General features: G+C 51.4%; 1 protein-coding gene across 1 annotated transcript in view; it reads right to left on the bottom strand.

Annotated features, from left to right (window-relative positions):
• LOC138579838 (ovostatin homolog 2-like) overlaps positions 1 to 17,232 on the bottom strand; it is a 149,058-nt gene extending 131,826 nt beyond the window's left edge. The window contains exon 1 of the mRNA XM_069650069.1: positions 16,938 to 17,232. Within this exon, the coding sequence (XP_069506170.1) occupies positions 16,938 to 16,963 (26 nt within the window). The 5' untranslated portion in view covers positions 16,964 to 17,232. The remainder of the gene's footprint in view (positions 1 to 16,937) is intronic.
• Between the last annotated feature and the right edge of the window lie 1,340 nt (positions 17,233 to 18,572).

The following is an 18,572-nucleotide window of genomic DNA, read 5'->3' as shown; positions in this document are numbered from 1 at the left end:
GTGAATTGTACCAAGGGAGTGGCAGGTGGAGGGACGACCAAAGGCCTGACTTGCGTCAGTGGCAGCTGGGTGCCCTCTAATGGACCCTGCGCAGCAACATCCTCTGTGCCAGGGTCATTGACTGCGACTGTCCTGGTTGGCAGACTCACAACCGGGGTGTTGTTGGCTGCATCTGCCCCTGCACTTGCCAACACCCGGCTGGTCGGGGCAGCAGATGACATTACTGCCCCAGGGACATGTGCCTCGGTCAGGGCAGCCCTGCGTGCACCTACGGTTTCCCTCCTGCCCTTTTGTAAATCTTCCAAGGACTCTTCAAGTGTCAACGCAGCCTGCACTGGCAGAACCTGAGCCTGGGTGGTGGTGTCCACAGCTGCACCTGCAGCTACCACTACCCTAGGGCCCGTGGCAGTCGATGAAACGGACTGCCAGGTCACACGAGCGCCAGTGCCAGAGGCAGAAGCTGCATCTCCCGGAACCACAGGGGGTGGTGGCATGACTGCACCGACAAATTGCACAATATCATGCACAAGTGGGGCACCCCTGCCTCTTCCCCCTCTGCGGCCACCCTGGACACCCTGGAGTCCCCCTACTCCCTTTTCACCCAGGCCATGTCCCTGACCACGCCCGCCACGAGGAGGACACCCAGCTGAGACGCCCCTCACCTTTGGTGGCCTTCCAAACATGACACAGATGGAGTAGTGCCGGCACAGATGGAGGAATGCCAATGGGAGGTGTACACCACAATTGTCCTGGGCAATTGGGGTGAAGGGGGTGGGATGCAAGATGTTAACAGCACCCCTGCACCTGCAAGGCTGTATGTGACCCCGGTGATGTAGTGACGGGTCACGCAACGCTCAGGCACCCCAAAACTGCAGTAAAACCGTGCATGCAACCCCTGCAGCCTACGTGCGTGGAATTAACCTCCCACAGTACGCAGTGGCACCCAGTAACACGAAAAATGCGTACGCGTGGGACACGCAGGCTACTATGACCTCGAAAACGAGTGCAATACACAGGGGCACCCGCAGTGGGAAAAATAGCGTGCGCGACTCACCGTCAGACTAGCGCGATGATGAAAAACACGCATAGCCAATACCCCCGCCAAAAGAAGAGATACATCCTTGATCCACTGTGAAGTAGTGATGGCGCGCAAAACAACATGAAGTAGCAACACACACGTTGGTCTCCACGAAAGGCACGTACAGTGAACTGTTGGCCCCGCTCACCTTTAACCCGTGCTGAGGGAAACGCCCGCGCACGTCACGTCACTTACGTGCTTAGGCCCTTTCCTCGAATTACATGCATTCCCACACGAACGTGTGTTTTTTTTCACGTGCTAATCCACTATTCACCCGTGTTGTTGGACATGCCCGCGTGCGTAATGTCACAGATGCGCTTACGCGCTAACGGCCTTTCCTCGAATTTCACGCTGACGTGAGATTTTTCACGTGCCAAATCACTCCATATCAAGCTGGCCATGCAACAACACACGGAAGACCACACTCCTGCCCAGAAGCCCATATTGCTGCCCCCCAGACCCCTGAGCACGCTCCCACCTGCCATCTGCTGCTGCCTGCCTGCTGCCCACGTGCCCTGCTATTTGGTGCCTGCACGTCAGCCAGGGGTGCAGTTGCTGTGACCACCCCTGCTGGAACTGAAGACTCCCGACTCGGATACCATCGCTCCACAGCCCAGCCCAGGACCCAGTTGCCCACCCACAACTGCCTCTGGGGTTGCCATGTCTACACCATCTGGCACCACTGTCAACCCCCTGCTAGAGAGGCAGAGGGCCACCAGCTTCAGTGCCAGTGAAGTTGGTGTCCTGGTGGAGCATGTCCTGGGGCAGTATGATGCCTTCTTTGGAAGTTTGCGTGCCGACAATGAAGGACGGAAGATAATTTGGATGGACATCGTGACTGCCATCAATGCGGAGGAGGTGGCAGTCCGTGACATTCAACACGTCCGGAAGCGCTGGGAGGACTTCAGGTCCAGGACCCTCAGCAACGCCTGGCACCTCTTGAAGCCAGCGGATGGCAAGGGGTGCCGGGTCCGCCTTACCACCATCCAAATGAGGGTCCTGGAACGTATACACCCAGCGCTCCATGTCCATGTCCTTGAGAGGCAGACCCGTCTGGAGTCGAGCGGTAAGTGTAGATGCCTACTGATTGTACGCTGTGCGTGTTGTGGTTTGCCAGGAGTGTGCAGGTTCAGCATATGTCTTTGTAGGGCGATGTATGGATGTGTATGTACAGGGACGTTAACCAGCCACATGTGATTCCTCTCATGTGTGAGACACATCGATGGTGTATGTGTTGGCAAGCATGCTGGGCAAATGCATGTGTGAGTGCGCACATGTTAAAATTATGTGTATGTACTGTGGCATGGTTGTGGTGTCACACATGGATGTAGGTTCCTGCTGCATGTATCTGCACTGTGTACATGTGCATGTGTGTGTATGGGACAAGTGTGCAACTGTGATGCAACATGGATGCATGTGACACTGACATGTAGGAGGCTGATTGCCAGATGTGACATGGATGGTGACATTGTCACTGCAGTGGTGGAGATGTACAGATGCATGCCAGTCTGGTGGCGTGTGTGCATGTGTTATGCACTCTCCGTGTTGCATGTGATGTCAGGCTCACCTTGGGCTGCTCGTGCTGTTGTATGTGTATGGATGGTGCTGCTTGGTGCGATATTCCTGTTGATTTGCTTATGTGTGTGAGTTGAAATGACATGTGTGTTGGGGAGTGTGATGCCTTGTCTGAAGTTTGACACTGCCACTCATGTACAACTGTCATGTGTGTATCAGTCCATTGTACAGTGCCCTGATGCCTGTGTCCTATCTCTCCCTGTCTGCAATGTCAACTGATGAAGAGGGCGGAGAGGGTGCTGTGGAGCAAGGTGGCAGGGATCGCACCGCCAGCCGGAGACGCAAGACCCGGCTCCCCTCCCAGGTTGTCATCTCGTCAGGGAGTGAGGAGTCTGGTGCCGCGTCCCAGGCCGCAGCTGCCGAGGGTAGGTCCAAGAGGCAGAGGTCAGAGGTGGACTCCTCGGCAGCAGAAGGGGCAGCTGAGAACCCACAGGGTCCGACGGAGGAAGATGGCACGGAGTCATCCAGGTTGGTGGGGGGTTTGGTGGAGGAGGAGGCCGTGGAAGGGACACACACGGGGTCTGGAGGTGGGGATTCCACTGGTGCTAGTGGTGCAGTGCAGGGGCAGGGACAGGAGGCAACACAGGCCGCCGCGGAGGTGCCTGTGTGTAATCCTGTCCCCGATCCTGTGACTGCATCATTCTGCACCAGCAAGGATGCTAATGTCCAGACCTGTTTTCAGGGAGGGGATGAGTGCACAACAACTGGCCTTCCTCTCCCTGCGGATGTGACAATCCTGGACCGGGTTGAGCCTGTCCTGGCTGGGATAGCGTTGCGTCAACGGGGCATGTGAGGTGACCTGCAGTGTTTTCGTGAAGACACTGCAGGTCATTTTGGCTGCATTGTTGACCGCGTTGACCTACTGGGACGGGTCACCAGGGCTGGATTCCTCCGTATGCTGGACCTTCTTCCGACCCCCTCCTCACCTGAACCCCCTATGCGCTAGTCGTCCTCCATGCCATCTTCCCACCCATGTATCACCTGGGTACCCTGTGGAGCTGCCTCTGACCCAGCTGCCAGGCTGGTGGAGGACACATCCCTGCCACAGTCAGGAGTCTGACGTCCTGCAAGGGTGGCCACCACAACAACTGCACCCCAGCCGGAGGAGAACGTGCAGGCAGCAAGAGCCAGGGCACAGGCACAGGTACAGCAGCAGCAGCAACAAGGTGGGAGCCATGATGGCTCAGGGCCTTCAACATCCGAGGGGCAGGCATCGGCCACAGGGCAGGAGGACCCAGGACTGTAAGTGTCTTCCTTGTGGCATCGGTTGGGCCAGGTCATAGATGCGGAGCAGCGGCGGGTGGAAGAGGCACGGCTCACAATGGTCAGGGCGGAGAACTCCATGGGGAGGGCGCTGATGCGGACCGAGTGCCTCGAGGCAATTCGCAGGGAGTTCGAGGTCAAAATGGCATCGTCCCTGCGAACCCTCGGGCCATGGAAGAAGACCGCCTTCAGGACATTTAGCAGGAGTTCGATGATACCCTGGCCCGGGAAATCAGAAAGTTAGCTGTCGGACTAGCCGCCGCCATTGTATATAGTTTTTAGTGTTAGGTTTCATTTTTGTTTTCCTTTGATTTGGGGTGTTTGGACTATGCCCCACACATTTGTATATAGTTATTTTCTTAGGTAGTTTTTTGGATAGGTTTCATTTCTTTCGTTGGGCTCATGGACCCTGGATGAACTCGGTGTACATAGTTGAACAGTGGATCATGTGAGGATTTTAATTTATTTATCACCATGGATCAATGGATTTTTCAATTTACGTTTCCTTTGGATTTCATTTGGTGGACTGTGAGAATGGACACATGTTTTTTTTTCATCACTTTGGATTGGTTCTTCATATGTTTTTTTATTCTGTTTCGGACATACATTTCATTTCATCGTTTGAAATTTGTTTTATGCTTTCATTTCATTTCATTCATTTTGTTCATAATACATTTTTGTTTCTTACTTCCATGTGTGGTATTCACTCATTGGGTTACTGCATGTGAAAAAGTGGATTTAGACAATGGCCCTCATTACGACCCTGGCGGAATTCGGAAAACGATGGCGGAAATGCAATACCGCCATCGAATAGCGCTCGGTGCGACTATGACCCATCACCGCAAAGTACGAAGCCACTAGCGACACCGTAGTGAACGCCAACGCCAACTGCACCAAGCACGCGCGCGCGCGCCATGCCAAACCGTAAACACCACCATGGCGCAAGGGTACGCCAATTCCGACCCTAGCGGACATGTACCTAACGCCATCAAGCATGGCGGAATGTACCATTCCGCCATGGTGAGAAGTACGGCATCGCGAATCAACCGTAAACGGCCCCACTGAGTGCCTGTACACCGCTCCCTGCCCACAAAGTACAACTCCCCGTAGGTGCAATGAAGCCACAATGCAACCAGTGAAATGTACAAGTCACCCATGCATGCCAACGAACAAAAAAACACAACAGGGGCCAATGGGAGCTGCAGGGCACAGATGGCACGAATACAGAAGCCATCCCAATGGACATGACCACAGTCCCCCACCAAGAAACGCACGCAAACACAGGCACCTGTGACCAGCAATATTCCGAAAATCACATCATTCCACCAGTCCACCTGGCTGACCGGCATCTGTCACACAAAACCCAATCCCCCGCCCCTGAGCATGACAACATTCAAACAGTCATATTGGCAGCCCCCATCCCTGACCTCACGGGCTTCGTAGGCAAACGCGCCCAGTACAGTACCACGCAACTAAACTCCGAAGCTGGAACCCAATGCAGATCTCCTCACAATACATTGCTCCCCAAATAGGCATATGCCACATCACTTGCAAAGAAGAACGCTATACGGGCCAAATCAGAATAGAAATTTAATGCACAACAAAATCACCAAGCCCATACAGCCATCAGGCCATGAACTCCAAAACACATTTCACCATTGTGGGCTGCATCCGCAAGAAATGACCAGCCACTACTTGTGTGACGCCCTGTTCCATCATGGTACACAGAGCCACATTCACGTACGAAAAGGCAACATGGAAGCGCACAGAACCGCAGGGCCGTCCCAATGGGGAGGCACTAGTCCAGCTGAAAGGCCGAAATGTTGCTCCGAGCCACCAGTACTGCGTAAGGGCATGTGGCCCATTGGCGATCGTCCCATAAGATCGTAATGCTGCTCCACTGATTAACACGAAGCAGCAGGTGTCGGGAGTAAAACCCATCTGCAGGAGTGGCATACAGATGGCAGTGGCAAAAGGGGAGGAGATACCTGTCAACCAAAAGAAAAGAAAAAGAACAGAATGGCCATCAGAACTACATTCCAACAACTCACTTCAATGATCACACTAAATCCACAGCCATATGCATGCTAGCCCACTCCAAAGGTCCATCACCACCCAAAAACCACTTGCGACTCATAACTATCTATATCGAGGTGTAAACACCATCACAAACAAGTGTACCTGTGCATGCGTCTGTCAAAACAGAATCCATCAGATGGGATTGGTAACGTGCATGGACACAAGTGTCTGAGGGCGCGTCGAGACAGGGACGGCTCAACAAGGCCAGATAGACGATGGTCCCACTATGGCAGCCCTGCATCACATAGCGTAGGGGAGGCGGATAGATCCCAAGAAGCCCTGTACATGGCAAACTCTGTATCAAATCACCTGCCCATGCATCCATTCATCATTCCCTCATCCCGGGATCAAAACGCCTGAATATTTACTCACATAACATTAGAAATATCCATTGAGTCTGTGCGTTATGCAGCCTGCAAAATCCACAGTGCCCCAGCCCGTAATTCCAGTGTAGTGAAGTAACATGTATTTGGGAACGTCCGGCCTCATCGCCCACGTCGCTATTGCGCATCCCATACTATTCATATCAATCATTGCATCCTCGCCATGGCCCCTGTCCCAAGGACATTGAACAATAGTACGTTATATTTGCAGTCAGACCTGTGGGCATTTCCTCGCCGCCAGCTGAAAACCGAAAGCGCCGCCCTTCGAATTCCTCATTTGCAACATCACGTCGAAGAGGCATCTGTGGCCGTTTGAAATCACTAATTAATCCATCGAGTGCGGCTGTGTGTGAAAATGGCAACTGCCTTCACCCACAAATGGGACGCCCCGCCCGTCGTTGCAACTCGGTACAGTGATGCATGAGGGCCCACCATTACTCGAGTACTACGTTCCACTGACCCTTCACAAGTCTGTTCGCGACTGCACAGATAGTATGTGAAACAATGGGACCACAGCAGAATGAACATATCAACCAATGTTACACGGCCATCGGGTACAAATACATGATTGCAATAGCAAGATGCCATTCCCCGAATTGCAGCGTTGTGCGCGGGACGTGCTCGGCCAAAGGGGAGAGCAGTTTGCACAGGTGGAATGAATCACCACAGGTGGAGGCCATACAGCCTGATAACACATAAATTGCACAGCCAGTCTCCTCCCACAACCACACCGAAATGCTACCGGCAGGACTCGCGATGTTGGCCCTGGGGGACATGATAGCACTGCAAGTACTCCAACTCCAAGAAGAAGACGAACACCAACTACAACCGGCCGCACGGAGGAGACGCAGGAGGAGGAGGAGGGCAAGGCAGGGCCAGCAAGGGCCGCCAGCACAGCCACTACCACCACGCAGGCAGCCCGCAATCCCACGCCTCCGAGCACATCCGTTCAACCTCACTGATGAGCAGATCCACACCCTCTACCGTCTGGACCGGGACACCATAGCCGCCATTGTGGACATGACACAGGCTGACCTTGTCAGCATGATAGATAGCCCAACCGCCATCCCACCCCTACTGAAGGTGGTGTCTGTACTACACTTCCTGGCCACAGGCACCTACCAGCACACAGTCGGACAGTTGCATGGCATTTCTCAGCCACTGTTCTCACGGACACTATTGCAAGTGCTCGATGCCCTCCTGCAGCACGCAGACGACTACATCTCCCTACCACGCTCGGAGCAGGAAATTACCAACACAAAAGTGGGATTCCATGCACTTGGCGGCATACCGGGTTGCATTGGTGCCATCGACTGCACCCATGTGGAATTGGTCGTCCCACATGCCATGGAGGCCCAGTACCGCAACCGAAAACAATTTAATTCTCTGAATGTACAAATGGTGTGTGACTCCAACAGGATCATTACACATTGTTGTGCCCGATTCCCTGGATCAACCCATGATTCTATGGTCTTGAGGAACTCTACAATACCACGCTACATGGAGCTACACGCAGGGAACAGATCCTGGCTACTCGGTGAGTCTCATTACATGCATGATAATGTGGGGTATGTGATTCGGCAATGACCTGGCAGGAAGGGGGGGGGGTGTGCGTACGTAGCAATGGCATTACACATCACACGTTTGTCGTCCACATACAGGTGATGCTGGATATCCACTGAAGAGATGGCTCCTCACACCAGTCCGGAACCCACGGGACCAGCATGAGGAGGACTACAACCATGCCCACTCACGTACCCGTGTAGTCATTGAACAGGCATTCGGCCTACTGAAGGGTCGTTTCCGCTGCCTCAGCAGGTCTGGCGGGGCACTCCTGTACCGCCATGAGAAGGTTGCAAAGATGGTGATGGCATGTGTCATGCTCCACAACATGTGCGTACGTAGAAATGTGCCCATGCCCCCTGACGCAGAACTGCAAGCACCTGATGATAGTCATGATGAGGGTGGGGATGTGGCAGCACCTCAAGGAGTCTGCGAGGCACCGGAGGGCCGTGACATTCATCAGCATCTCATTGATGTATGCTTCTAGCACTCACGCCTGGTGGCTGATACATGGACACGGGACTCGTGGCACTGTGTGTGTCTGGGACATGCACAATATGGACTGTACGCCTATGATGGCCTAGTACACAAAGATCAATGTCCACACATCTCATTGGTTGATCGTGCACTGTTTATGGCATATGTGATATCATGTAGTACCCAGTGTGTGTGTGTGAGGGACATGATTTGATGTATATAGTTGACTTTCGGTTTGTGTCATGGAATAGCCATTTCAGTGTGGGGTGGATTGGGGACTTGATTGCCTCTCAAGACTGGGGTGGCGTGCTGTGGGATTTTGGTGCACACGAGGCCCATGATTGTGCATCTTTATGACGTGTTGGGGGGACATGAGTTGGGGCCTGCTGGCAGGTGCCCCTCAATGCTGGGTGGGTGGGGGTGCTGAGAGACATGAGTCGGGGCCTGCTGGCACGTGCCCCTCAATGCTGGGTGGGTGGGGGTGCTGAGGGACATGAGTCGGGGCCTGCTGGCAGGTGCCCCTCAATACTGGGTGGGTGGGGGTGCTGAGGGACATGAGTCAGGGCTTGCTGGCAGGTGCCCCTCAATGCTGGGTGGGTGGGGGTGCTGAGGGACATGAGTCAGGGCCTGCTGGCAGGCGCCCCTCAATGCTGGGTGGGTGGGGGTCTGAGGGACATGAGTCGGTGATCACTAGTGCAAGGTGACATGTGGTCTGGCTGGGAGGCATGCCCATGGTGGATGGGCTGCCTGCGGGACATGACCAGGGGTGCAGGGTAGTCCCCTGTGGTGTGGGCTGACTGCAGGGGCTGGGGAGGGGGGCGAGGGCACACCTGAGAGGACCCACACTGGCAATTCATGTGTGTAACACCCCGCACACCCCACTAGATACACGTACCCCGCTCTGCAAGCGAATTCACGTGTGAAAGTTCCTGCGCACCCCTCAGAACACACGTACCCCGCTCACACAGCGAAATCGCATGTGAAAGTTCCCACGCACCCCAGGAATACACGTACCCCGCTCGCCCAAGGCCTATCGCGTGTGAAACTCCCCGCGCACCCCGAAATAGACGTACCCCGCTTGCACAGGGCCAATCGCATGTAGAACTTCCCGCGCACCCCAGGAATACACGTACCCCGCTCGCCCAAGGCCTATCGTGTGTGAAACACCCTGCGCACCCCTCAGAATACACGTACCCCACTTGCCCAAGGCCAATAGCGTGTAGAACTTCCCACGCACCCCCGAAATACACGTACCCACTCGCACAGGGCCAATCGCGTGTAAAACTTCCTGCGCACCCCCAAAATACATGTACCCCGCTCGCACAGGCCCAATCGCGTGTGAAACTTCCCGTGCACCCCCGAAATACATGTACCCTGCTAGCAAACTTCCCATGCACCCCCGAAATACACGTTCCCCGCTTGCAAACTTCCTGCGCACCCCCAAAATACACGTACCCCGCTCGCACAGGGCCAATCGCGTGTAAAACTTCTCGCGCACCCCCGAAATACACGTACCCTGCTTGCACAGGGCCAATCACGTGTGAAACTTCCCGCTCACACCTGAAATACACGTACCCCGCTCGCAAACTTCCCGTGCACCCCTGAAATACACGTACCCCACTCGCCCAAAGCCAATCGCGTGTAGAACTTCCCGCGCACCCCCGAAATACACATACCCCACTCGCACAGGGCCAATTGCGTGTAAAATGTCCTGCGCACCCCCGAAATACACGTACCCCACTCGCACAGGGCCAATCGTGTGTGAAACTTCCCGTGCACCCCCGAAATACATGTACCCCGCTCGCAAACTTCCCGTGCACCCCCAAAATACATGTACACCGCTCGCAAACTTCCCGCACACCCCTGAAATACACGTACCCGCTCGCACAGGGCCAATCGCATGTAACACTTCCCACGCAGCGGGGTACGTGTATTCAGAGGGGTGCACGGGGATTTTTACAGACGTTTTCATGATTGGGGGGCTTTATGCTGGTCCACTGGCCTGTACACCATGTATGGGATTTGTGCACTCTTCATGGCGCACGGGGAGGGGTTGGGGGCATAACTGGCGCTGCTGCAGGGTCGCTGCGCCACTCTGCGCCACGGCTGGTAATGGATGTTAAAATCCATGAATACGCTGTGCACAGAAATTGATTTTGGCGCACGCGGCTCACGCAGACTGCTGCACGTGCACACTGTGCGCCAGCTGCGTGCTCCACTTGTGCGCTGAATTCTATGAATTACCCCATTAATCACTTGTAAGCTATCTTATTGGGGTAAATTTGGGATTTTGCAGTATTTTCTTACTGTAAAAATATTGGCGGTAATTTGGTGGTAAATTAGTCTTGCATTTAGATTGGGTTTGGCCTCATATTAATTTAGTGACCATATCTTGTTAGCTTATATTGGTGGTAATTTAGTGGTATTTTGTTTTGTGGTATTTAGTGGTGCGCATGGTTTTCTTCCTTATACTATAACCCTTTCATAAAGCAAAACTTTCCTTTCTATTAGAATACCTCCTTGATGGAAACCCAATGATTTTATTTAGAGCACCACCTATAGGTTGTGGCTGGTATCACTGGCTTATGTACATCCAGTAATCTATATGTCACAAAATATCACTGGCTTATTTACATCCAGTAATATATGTCATAAAGTATCACTGGCTTATTTACATCCAGTGATCTATGAATCAGATCCTTTCCCATCAGCATGCACAAAAAGGGGCATTCATCATACCGCACACAAACCTTCTCTTATCTGTTACTTTACTTGCGTTGATAAATTGGCAAATGCACTACTGCATTAATATGAGCCTCCCCTTTAGATATTACCTATGTAAAAAATAATAATAATAATTTGCAGATGCATGAATGACACAAACTCCCATTTGTTTTCATAGGTACTCATTATATTGAATTACATATACATGTCATCAAGTCTTACCATGGTTATTTACTGCAGCCTCTGGAGTACAAAAGAAAACAAAACAGAACAAGCAGGTCTATTTGAAACATAGATTAATGTTCCCACATTCTGAAAATGACAAAAATATACATGCAGTGGTTTCCTAACCTTTCTACACTGTAATGAACCTTAGCCAAACATACAGCATTCAAATGATCCTCACTTGGAACAAATCTTACCAAGATTAGCACTTCTTTGAAGTGCTCAGCACGACCTTGCTCCATTTGAAAAGGCAGGACCAGTCACCGCGAAACGCCTCCGTAAATCTTGTGTGGGGAGCGCTCGCAAGATATCTCTCATAGCCAACGCTCTAACCCTTTTGGAATTCTGTCAGCTTTCACAGCTCAGCCCAAACTAATTCCTCTCCGCAATTTTTGCCATTAGCAAAACTCGGATCCTTCCCATTATTTTACGTGGCATGTCTGCCTATAATTCTCCTCCAATCAGATTAACAAGAGTGTGTTCTGTAACCACCCTCATGTTCCAAACAATGAGAGCTTCAGAACAGAATTATTGTATCTCTTTGGTTTCCTGCTGCAGCATTCCTTCTGCTCCCTGCAAACTAAAGTAAACGCCAGTGTGGATTTAAAATGCATTTCAGTAATACACTCAAAACATGTATTTTCACCTCATTTTGCACATGAGACTACATTATAATGTTATGGAGGTTAGAATTAGTATTTAGCAATGTTAATTAAGTTAGTCATTTATGTGAATAATGTAGTCTCCATGTATAAGGCATCAAAAAAATAATTAGTTAGTTAGTTCCCCTTCCAGCATTTCTCGCTGCGTACTATCTAGCGTGGGGAGTCCAATTTCCTCTAGCGTGTCTAATATGTCGCTCCAGATTTTCATGGCTGTACAGTTGGGCATAACATTTCCTGAAAGTTTCATTAATTGACATTTGCGCCATGTGCACAGTCCCTGTTTCATCTAAATTTCTGTAGCTGCAGTCTACTCGGTTTATCCCCCTCCCAGTGTGCCCTGGTAGTCTTTGCGATGTAGTCGAACTTCGACAGTCTCACCCAGGCACTATGACAGCTGTACCTGAGTGTTGCTTGTTCTAGCTCTGCTTCCCTGGTTCTCTGGGCTGTGGCCTCCACCAGTCTAATCCTCTCCTCATCCGCCTCTAGGTCATTCCTCGGCTGCTGTCTGATTCTACCTGCACTTGCAATGGCCTCTCCTCTCACCACAACTTTCAAAGCCTTCCAGATTTCGCCCCATTGGTCCACACTCCCCACGTTGTTACCTATGTATTCTGTCAACCTATTCTGGAGCACCTCCCTGAAGGCACCGTCAGTCAGCACATCTGCTGACATGTGCCACTGTGGTATAGGTGGTCTAGGGCACAGCATCCTCCAGACCATGAGCAACGGTGAGTAATCTGATATTGATCTGCCCAGGTAATCCGCTGATTCTATTTGGGGGGATGTGTTCCGCCTACCAGCAGGTTGTTTATTCTAGTGGAAAGCTTGTGAGGTGATGAGAACTTTGAGAATTCCATGTTCGCCAGGTGCAGCTCCCTCCATACTTCCACCAGATCCAGATTTTCTATTACTGCATTCAGGGGCGATGGGCATGCCCTTACCCCCTGCGCTGGCAGGCTATATCTATCTAGGGTGGGGTCCCGGACACAGTTAAAATCTTCTCCCCAAATGAAGAAGCAATCACAGTGAGGGGCCAGTTTCACACTCAACCCATTCAGGTAAGCTGGGTTTCCAGAGTTAGGAAGGTAGGAGTTGACTATGCAGACCTCCAACTACTCGATACTTCCCCTGATTACTAGGTATTGCCCCTCTGCATCAATCTCCTTCGACAGTAGGCGGAAGGGTACTATTCCGCATATCCAGGTGTATATACCACGTGCATCCTTGGAGTATGTTGCCCCAAATCCCCCCCCCCCCAAGCCTACCCACCTTGTTATTGCATTCAGCATTGAGGTGTGTCTCTTGCAGCAATGCTATGGAGACTTTCTTCCTCTGCAGGACCAACTTGATCCAGTTCCTGCGCATGTAGGAGCCCATCCCTCTGACATTCCATGTCCGTATTCTTAGGTCACCTGCTATTTTCATGTAATTTCAACCCCTCCTGTACTGCCCCAGAGCCTGCTCCCCCTTTGCCTAGCACCCATATCTTGGTTGCAACAGATACTGTGGAGACAGTAAAACATTTCAAACAGTAATAAACCAAACTCAACCAACTCCACCCAGCGGTTACACTAGTCCTGCAACGCTCAGGTGTCCCCGCTCCTTCCTGACCCATCCGGGACATTGTGGGCAGGTTATGGTGCCTCAGCAACAGGCCAGCACCAGTCCTTTCGCATGGAAGTGCCTGCTAACTCAGGCCAGGTGTAACCACAGTTCTCCCGTCCATCATAACTACAACTCTATTACTGTACATTTTTGTGTTTCCTTCGAATCGTTCCCCAGCGTTTAGCCTTTTAAGATACAGTAGTCAGTAGGTATTCCTCCCCCTGTCTTGGTGATTCAGGCTATGTTACAGCTTCTTCTCCTTCCACCAAGTTGTTGTTTTCCAGCCACATGGTGGACGCGGCTGGGGTCTCCAGGAAAACCACTCTCCCTTTGTATAGCACTTTGAGCCTTGATGGGTACATCAACATGTACTTGAGGTTTAGTTGGCGCAGCCTAGTATTGATTGGTACAAAGGAGTTCTGCGCTCTCTGTACCGCTGGAGTGTAGTAAGAGTATATTGCGATTTTTGAGTTGTCCCTGCTGATCTCGCCTCCTTCACGTTAAAATCGCAGTATGATTTCCCTGTCTTGGAAATTCAGGATCTTTGCTATTATCGGTTGCGGGTGTGATTCGGGTGGAGGCTTTTTTTGCAAGCATCTGTGGGCCCTATCCACAGCAGACCCCTGTGAAAGGAGGCCAGCGCCTATCTCATGCTGCAGTAATGTTTCTACAAAATTCGCGGGGTTGGAGCCTTCCGTCCCCTATGGAACTCCGAGCAGGCGCACATTGTTGCCTCTGAAGCGCCCTTCTACGTCTTCTGCTTTCTCTTCCAGGACTTTGTTTCTCTTCTCCAGCTCCTGTACTCAGCACTGGGGGTCTTTCATCGTTTCTGCTGTTACCCGTTGTCCAGTCTCTATGATAGTCACGCGTTCTGCAGGTTACACATGTCCTGCCACATCAGCTGCATGTCAGATTTGACCTTTCCTATTTTAGTGTTGATAAAGGTACGCAGCCCTGCTGTGGCTTCGAGCACTTGCTTGTCTTTGTTGCCTTTGTCTGGAGCTGCTTGTTCGGTGAAGGTTGCATTAGAGTTCTGTGTTTGTTCCTGTGGTTTGGCTGCAGCAAAGGATTCCATGATGGAGGGCATGTTGTTCTTTCTGGTTGGAGAAATAACCACCTGTGGTGACCTTGGGTTGTGTGGGTCTGCAGGAGTGATGTTGTGTCCCGCAGTGCTCAGGGCGTGTGCTCTTCTAGCATCATGCTTCAACGCCTGTTACGCTCACCTGGACCCCACAGGGGTGTCGATCGGACCCGGACAGCTGCGGTCTCCTTCAACGTGATGCGTAGTGCAGAGATGACTGTCTGGACTGGCCCGCCTAGTCTTGTCTGCTGGACCCGAAGAAGTATTTTCCTGCAAGTGGAGACAGGGATTAACCACCTGTGGGTTTTAGTGATGGCCTCCCAACTGTTCTCACTCTCCCCCACTAATCACCTCCGATATCCCTTTAGTAACCTCACCTTATGTTCGTAAAAGATGAGCTCTCCATCCTGCGTGTCTTGCAGGGGTGCGTAGATACCAGTTACTTCACTGGTTTGAAGTCGTTGGGAGAGTTCCGGTAAGTATTGACTCTGAAGTCCCTGGCGGGATTGGTAAGTATCAAGTTCAAAGAGTTCAATGTGCCCGATGTTCACTCTTGTCCCCTTCCTTCCTTAAGTTGCAACTGAGTTCGTGAGAAGAAGTTCTCGTAGCTGCTGCTGGCGTTCAGGTAAGAGTCTGTGTTACCCAACGCTGTCCGGTAACTATTGCATGCGTTAACGTGTTGTTTTTCTCCCTCTTTACAGATGCGGCATATGAAAATGTGGAGAGTTATTGAATAATACCGCCAGTGGTAAATCAGGTAAGTCTATGGTGGTAAGAGGTTGTATTTGTTGATTCCCTTGGCTCACCTTGTTTTTTCTTGTGTCCTCTAGGTGCCGGATTACGGCGGAGAAATGATGGAGACAGTGCCGGATCGAAAATATGCTGTGAGAACTGGTGAGTATGGCGCCGTGCTGGAGCTGGCGAAGCGACGCATGCAGGATTGATGTACTTTCCAGGTCCGGAGATGAAATGGTTCCGGAATTAGGTGAGGAATTTGAAATAAGTTTGTTTTCTAACCTTGTCCTTTTCTTCTTCTTTATTCTAGGAGCTCCGGATTCGAGGCAGGTGTAGCAGAAGACTGGATACTGGCTGCAGGCACGCGGGCGTGGCAGAAGACTGGATGCTGTCTGCATGCACGGTGAGCGTCACGCTGCTGGATGCAGAATAACACGAAGCATGTGCTGCTGTTCGGGTGTGGTTTAAATAGCCTCCAAAGTAGTTCCAGGTAAGAAGTTCCCTAGAGCCATGCCCGAGTAAAGAATAGTCCCTGTAACAAAATAGACCCATCCAGGCCTCATGTAGGCTTGGACTCTTTTGCAGCATGGTCTGCATCAGGTAAGTAAAGTCTATGAGCCTGGCGTCTATGGCGCCAGGACTGATTTCTATGATGAGCCTGGCGCCTAAGGCGCCAGGACTGAACCCAGACAGCCCATAGCCGTGGCAGCTGAGGTTTAAATAAATGTCTGGATGCCTGCTCCCGGAGCTGGGGGCCTTGGTCCTGATGCGCTGGGTAGGCATCATGACAACGCCCTATGGTTTATTCCCAGGTATCTGCTAATTTTTCAGCAGGACTTCTTCCCAGTGCCTCTTCCACAGGATTTTCTCCTTGATACGCTGCTGTACTGCAGCGATTTTCTCTGCACTTGCTCTGTCGTTCCCAGGTACTCAGGTCTTGGAGTGCCTGTTTGATCTATGCTTCTTTAGTCCATGTGCTGCCTCCCATTAGCACACCAGCCACCTGTGGGACCTGATTGCAGCTGTGGTACTCTTTGTTTCTCCTGTTTGTTGTGTTTCCTAATTTGCGCAGCAAGGACTGTCCCACCCGTGTTTCACAGGTACCCCACTAATTCTTTGGCGAGAGTGACTGGAATTCAGCTGTCCGCCCATGTAGCGTTGGTATCCGCTCCAGCTCTAATGCCCAGTTCTGCAGCTTCCTTTATCTTGGCCCGGTGTCCTTGTCTAGCCGCTCTGCGTGCTGTGTTATCTTATGATGTGGCATTGGTATCCTCACACCGAGCAGAGGGCTTTGCAAGGCAGTGTTTAGTAATTGTTCTATTCCTCCAATATGTGCTGGATTTCGTTGGATTTTAGTGCTATTCAATCTTGCTCCCCAAGTGACGTGTCCCACAACTGTGCCTATGTCCATGAATGATCACACGCCACAGCAGGGCAGACGTGCATTACCTCCCTTTGCCCCCGTAGCAATAGTGCCCATTTACCTTCCTTGTCCCGTGCCTTCAGCCATCACGCCTCTTCGCTCGTTTTTCCCCTGCCCTGGGTTTTGTCCAGCAGCTGGTGTGTATGCCGCAGACACTTTCTCTGTTCCCTCTTGCCGCTTGTGGTTCGTCCGATGGTTTCGTTCTGCTTGCCTTCTTCCTGTTTGCAATCCACGTTGTTTTGCTGAAAGCCAGCTTTTCAGGCTGTTCCACCGCTGCCGGGTTTCTCCTTGTGCTCGACTCCCCAGTGGCTCGCCCGATTCATTGCCCCAAGGTACTGCTGGTCAGGATTGTCGGCACAGCCGCTGGTACACGTGCCATCTCCTCGGCACTGCCATCTCACTTCCTCTCCTGTGCGCGCTGGACCGCCAAGCCTCCTTCAGGAATCTGCTTCCTCCTCCGGACCGGTCGTGGGGACTGGCCTCAGCCCGCTGCTCTCGCATAAGAGTACTGTTTCCTACCGGCGTCTCAGGTAGGTAGCTGCCCCCTCCGAAGAAGAGCACGATCCAGAGGCAGCGCCCGACACTCTATCAGCTTTCAATCCGGCAGCCGCAAAGCTCGATTCCCTCCTACTTCTCACTCCCAAGCAGTGGAGCCGTCCGCCATTTTGCTTGCCTCGGGGCACCAGTTTGCGGTCTTCGTTTCCTGGGATGCGGGCTCCGTTTCTCTTCGGTCTTTCACCGACTGAGGGCAGGACCCCTTTCTTTATGGATTTATGCTTGTTTTTCCTGTTTTTGCTTCTATTGCCGTACATTCTAAGGATCATGGCCAGGATCTGGACGGGAGCTCAGTGCAGGCATGTGTCTACACCATGAGCTCAAGCCACGCCCCCCGATAGTGTATTTATATAGCGCCTATAAACAATGTGTTTCAAAGCGCTTCAAGGCAAGGGAGGGAACAAGGGAAAATACAAAGACATTCTTACAGGCCATGAACATTAAGGATGTGAAATTAACTACCTTACTAGGCCTGATGACATTTCAGAAAGAGCTGGGGGGAACAAGCAATATTATAGGGCAGCGGTCAGCGCCAGTAGTTAAGGTGAGTCAGACTCCCATAAGAATCCCACAAAATTCTATTGTTAAAAAACTTTTGAATCGAATAAAAGATTTGACCGAAATTTCTAAAGTGATTAAGCACTCATGATCCTCCCACTCCCAGACTGCAATGTTTCGTAAAGATTTGTTCAAAAATAAAAAAGTTATTAAGAAGACAAAAACATTTTATTTCTCCAGAAGTACAGCCTACTTCCCATGCATTTCCCCATAGACAAACTTGGGCAATTTTTGTCAAAGTGCACAGCCCAAACCGCTGGACAGATTTGGACCTGGTCCGAAACAACTTGGGCATCAAGAGTTGACTCGTAATCCTTGCATGGTTGGGAGTTATTACGTGCAGTAGTTATTTAAATATTTGATGTAAAAAACAGATAGCTATATCTCGGGAATTTATCCAAAACCGTTTTTTTTTAGAAATGAAACAGCCGCTAGCTTGTTTTTTCTCAATGCAAGAGATAACCGCGGTTATAGCTGAGGATAACAGGAAAATAAAAGTAGTTAAAAAGCTATTCTATTTGCAGGTTAAAATGATTGCACATGCCTTTAGTCTAGAGGTGGGGAGGTTGCTGGGGGACTCCAG

This window comes from Ambystoma mexicanum, chromosome 3p, assembly GCF_040938575.1.
Source record: "Ambystoma mexicanum isolate Mex_15411 chromosome 3p, UKY_AmexF1_1, whole genome shotgun sequence".
Lineage (NCBI taxonomy): Eukaryota > Metazoa > Chordata > Amphibia > Caudata > Ambystomatidae > Ambystoma > Ambystoma mexicanum.
The sequence above is the reverse complement of the archived record's forward strand: the minus strand, read 5'-3'. Positions and strand labels throughout refer to the sequence as shown.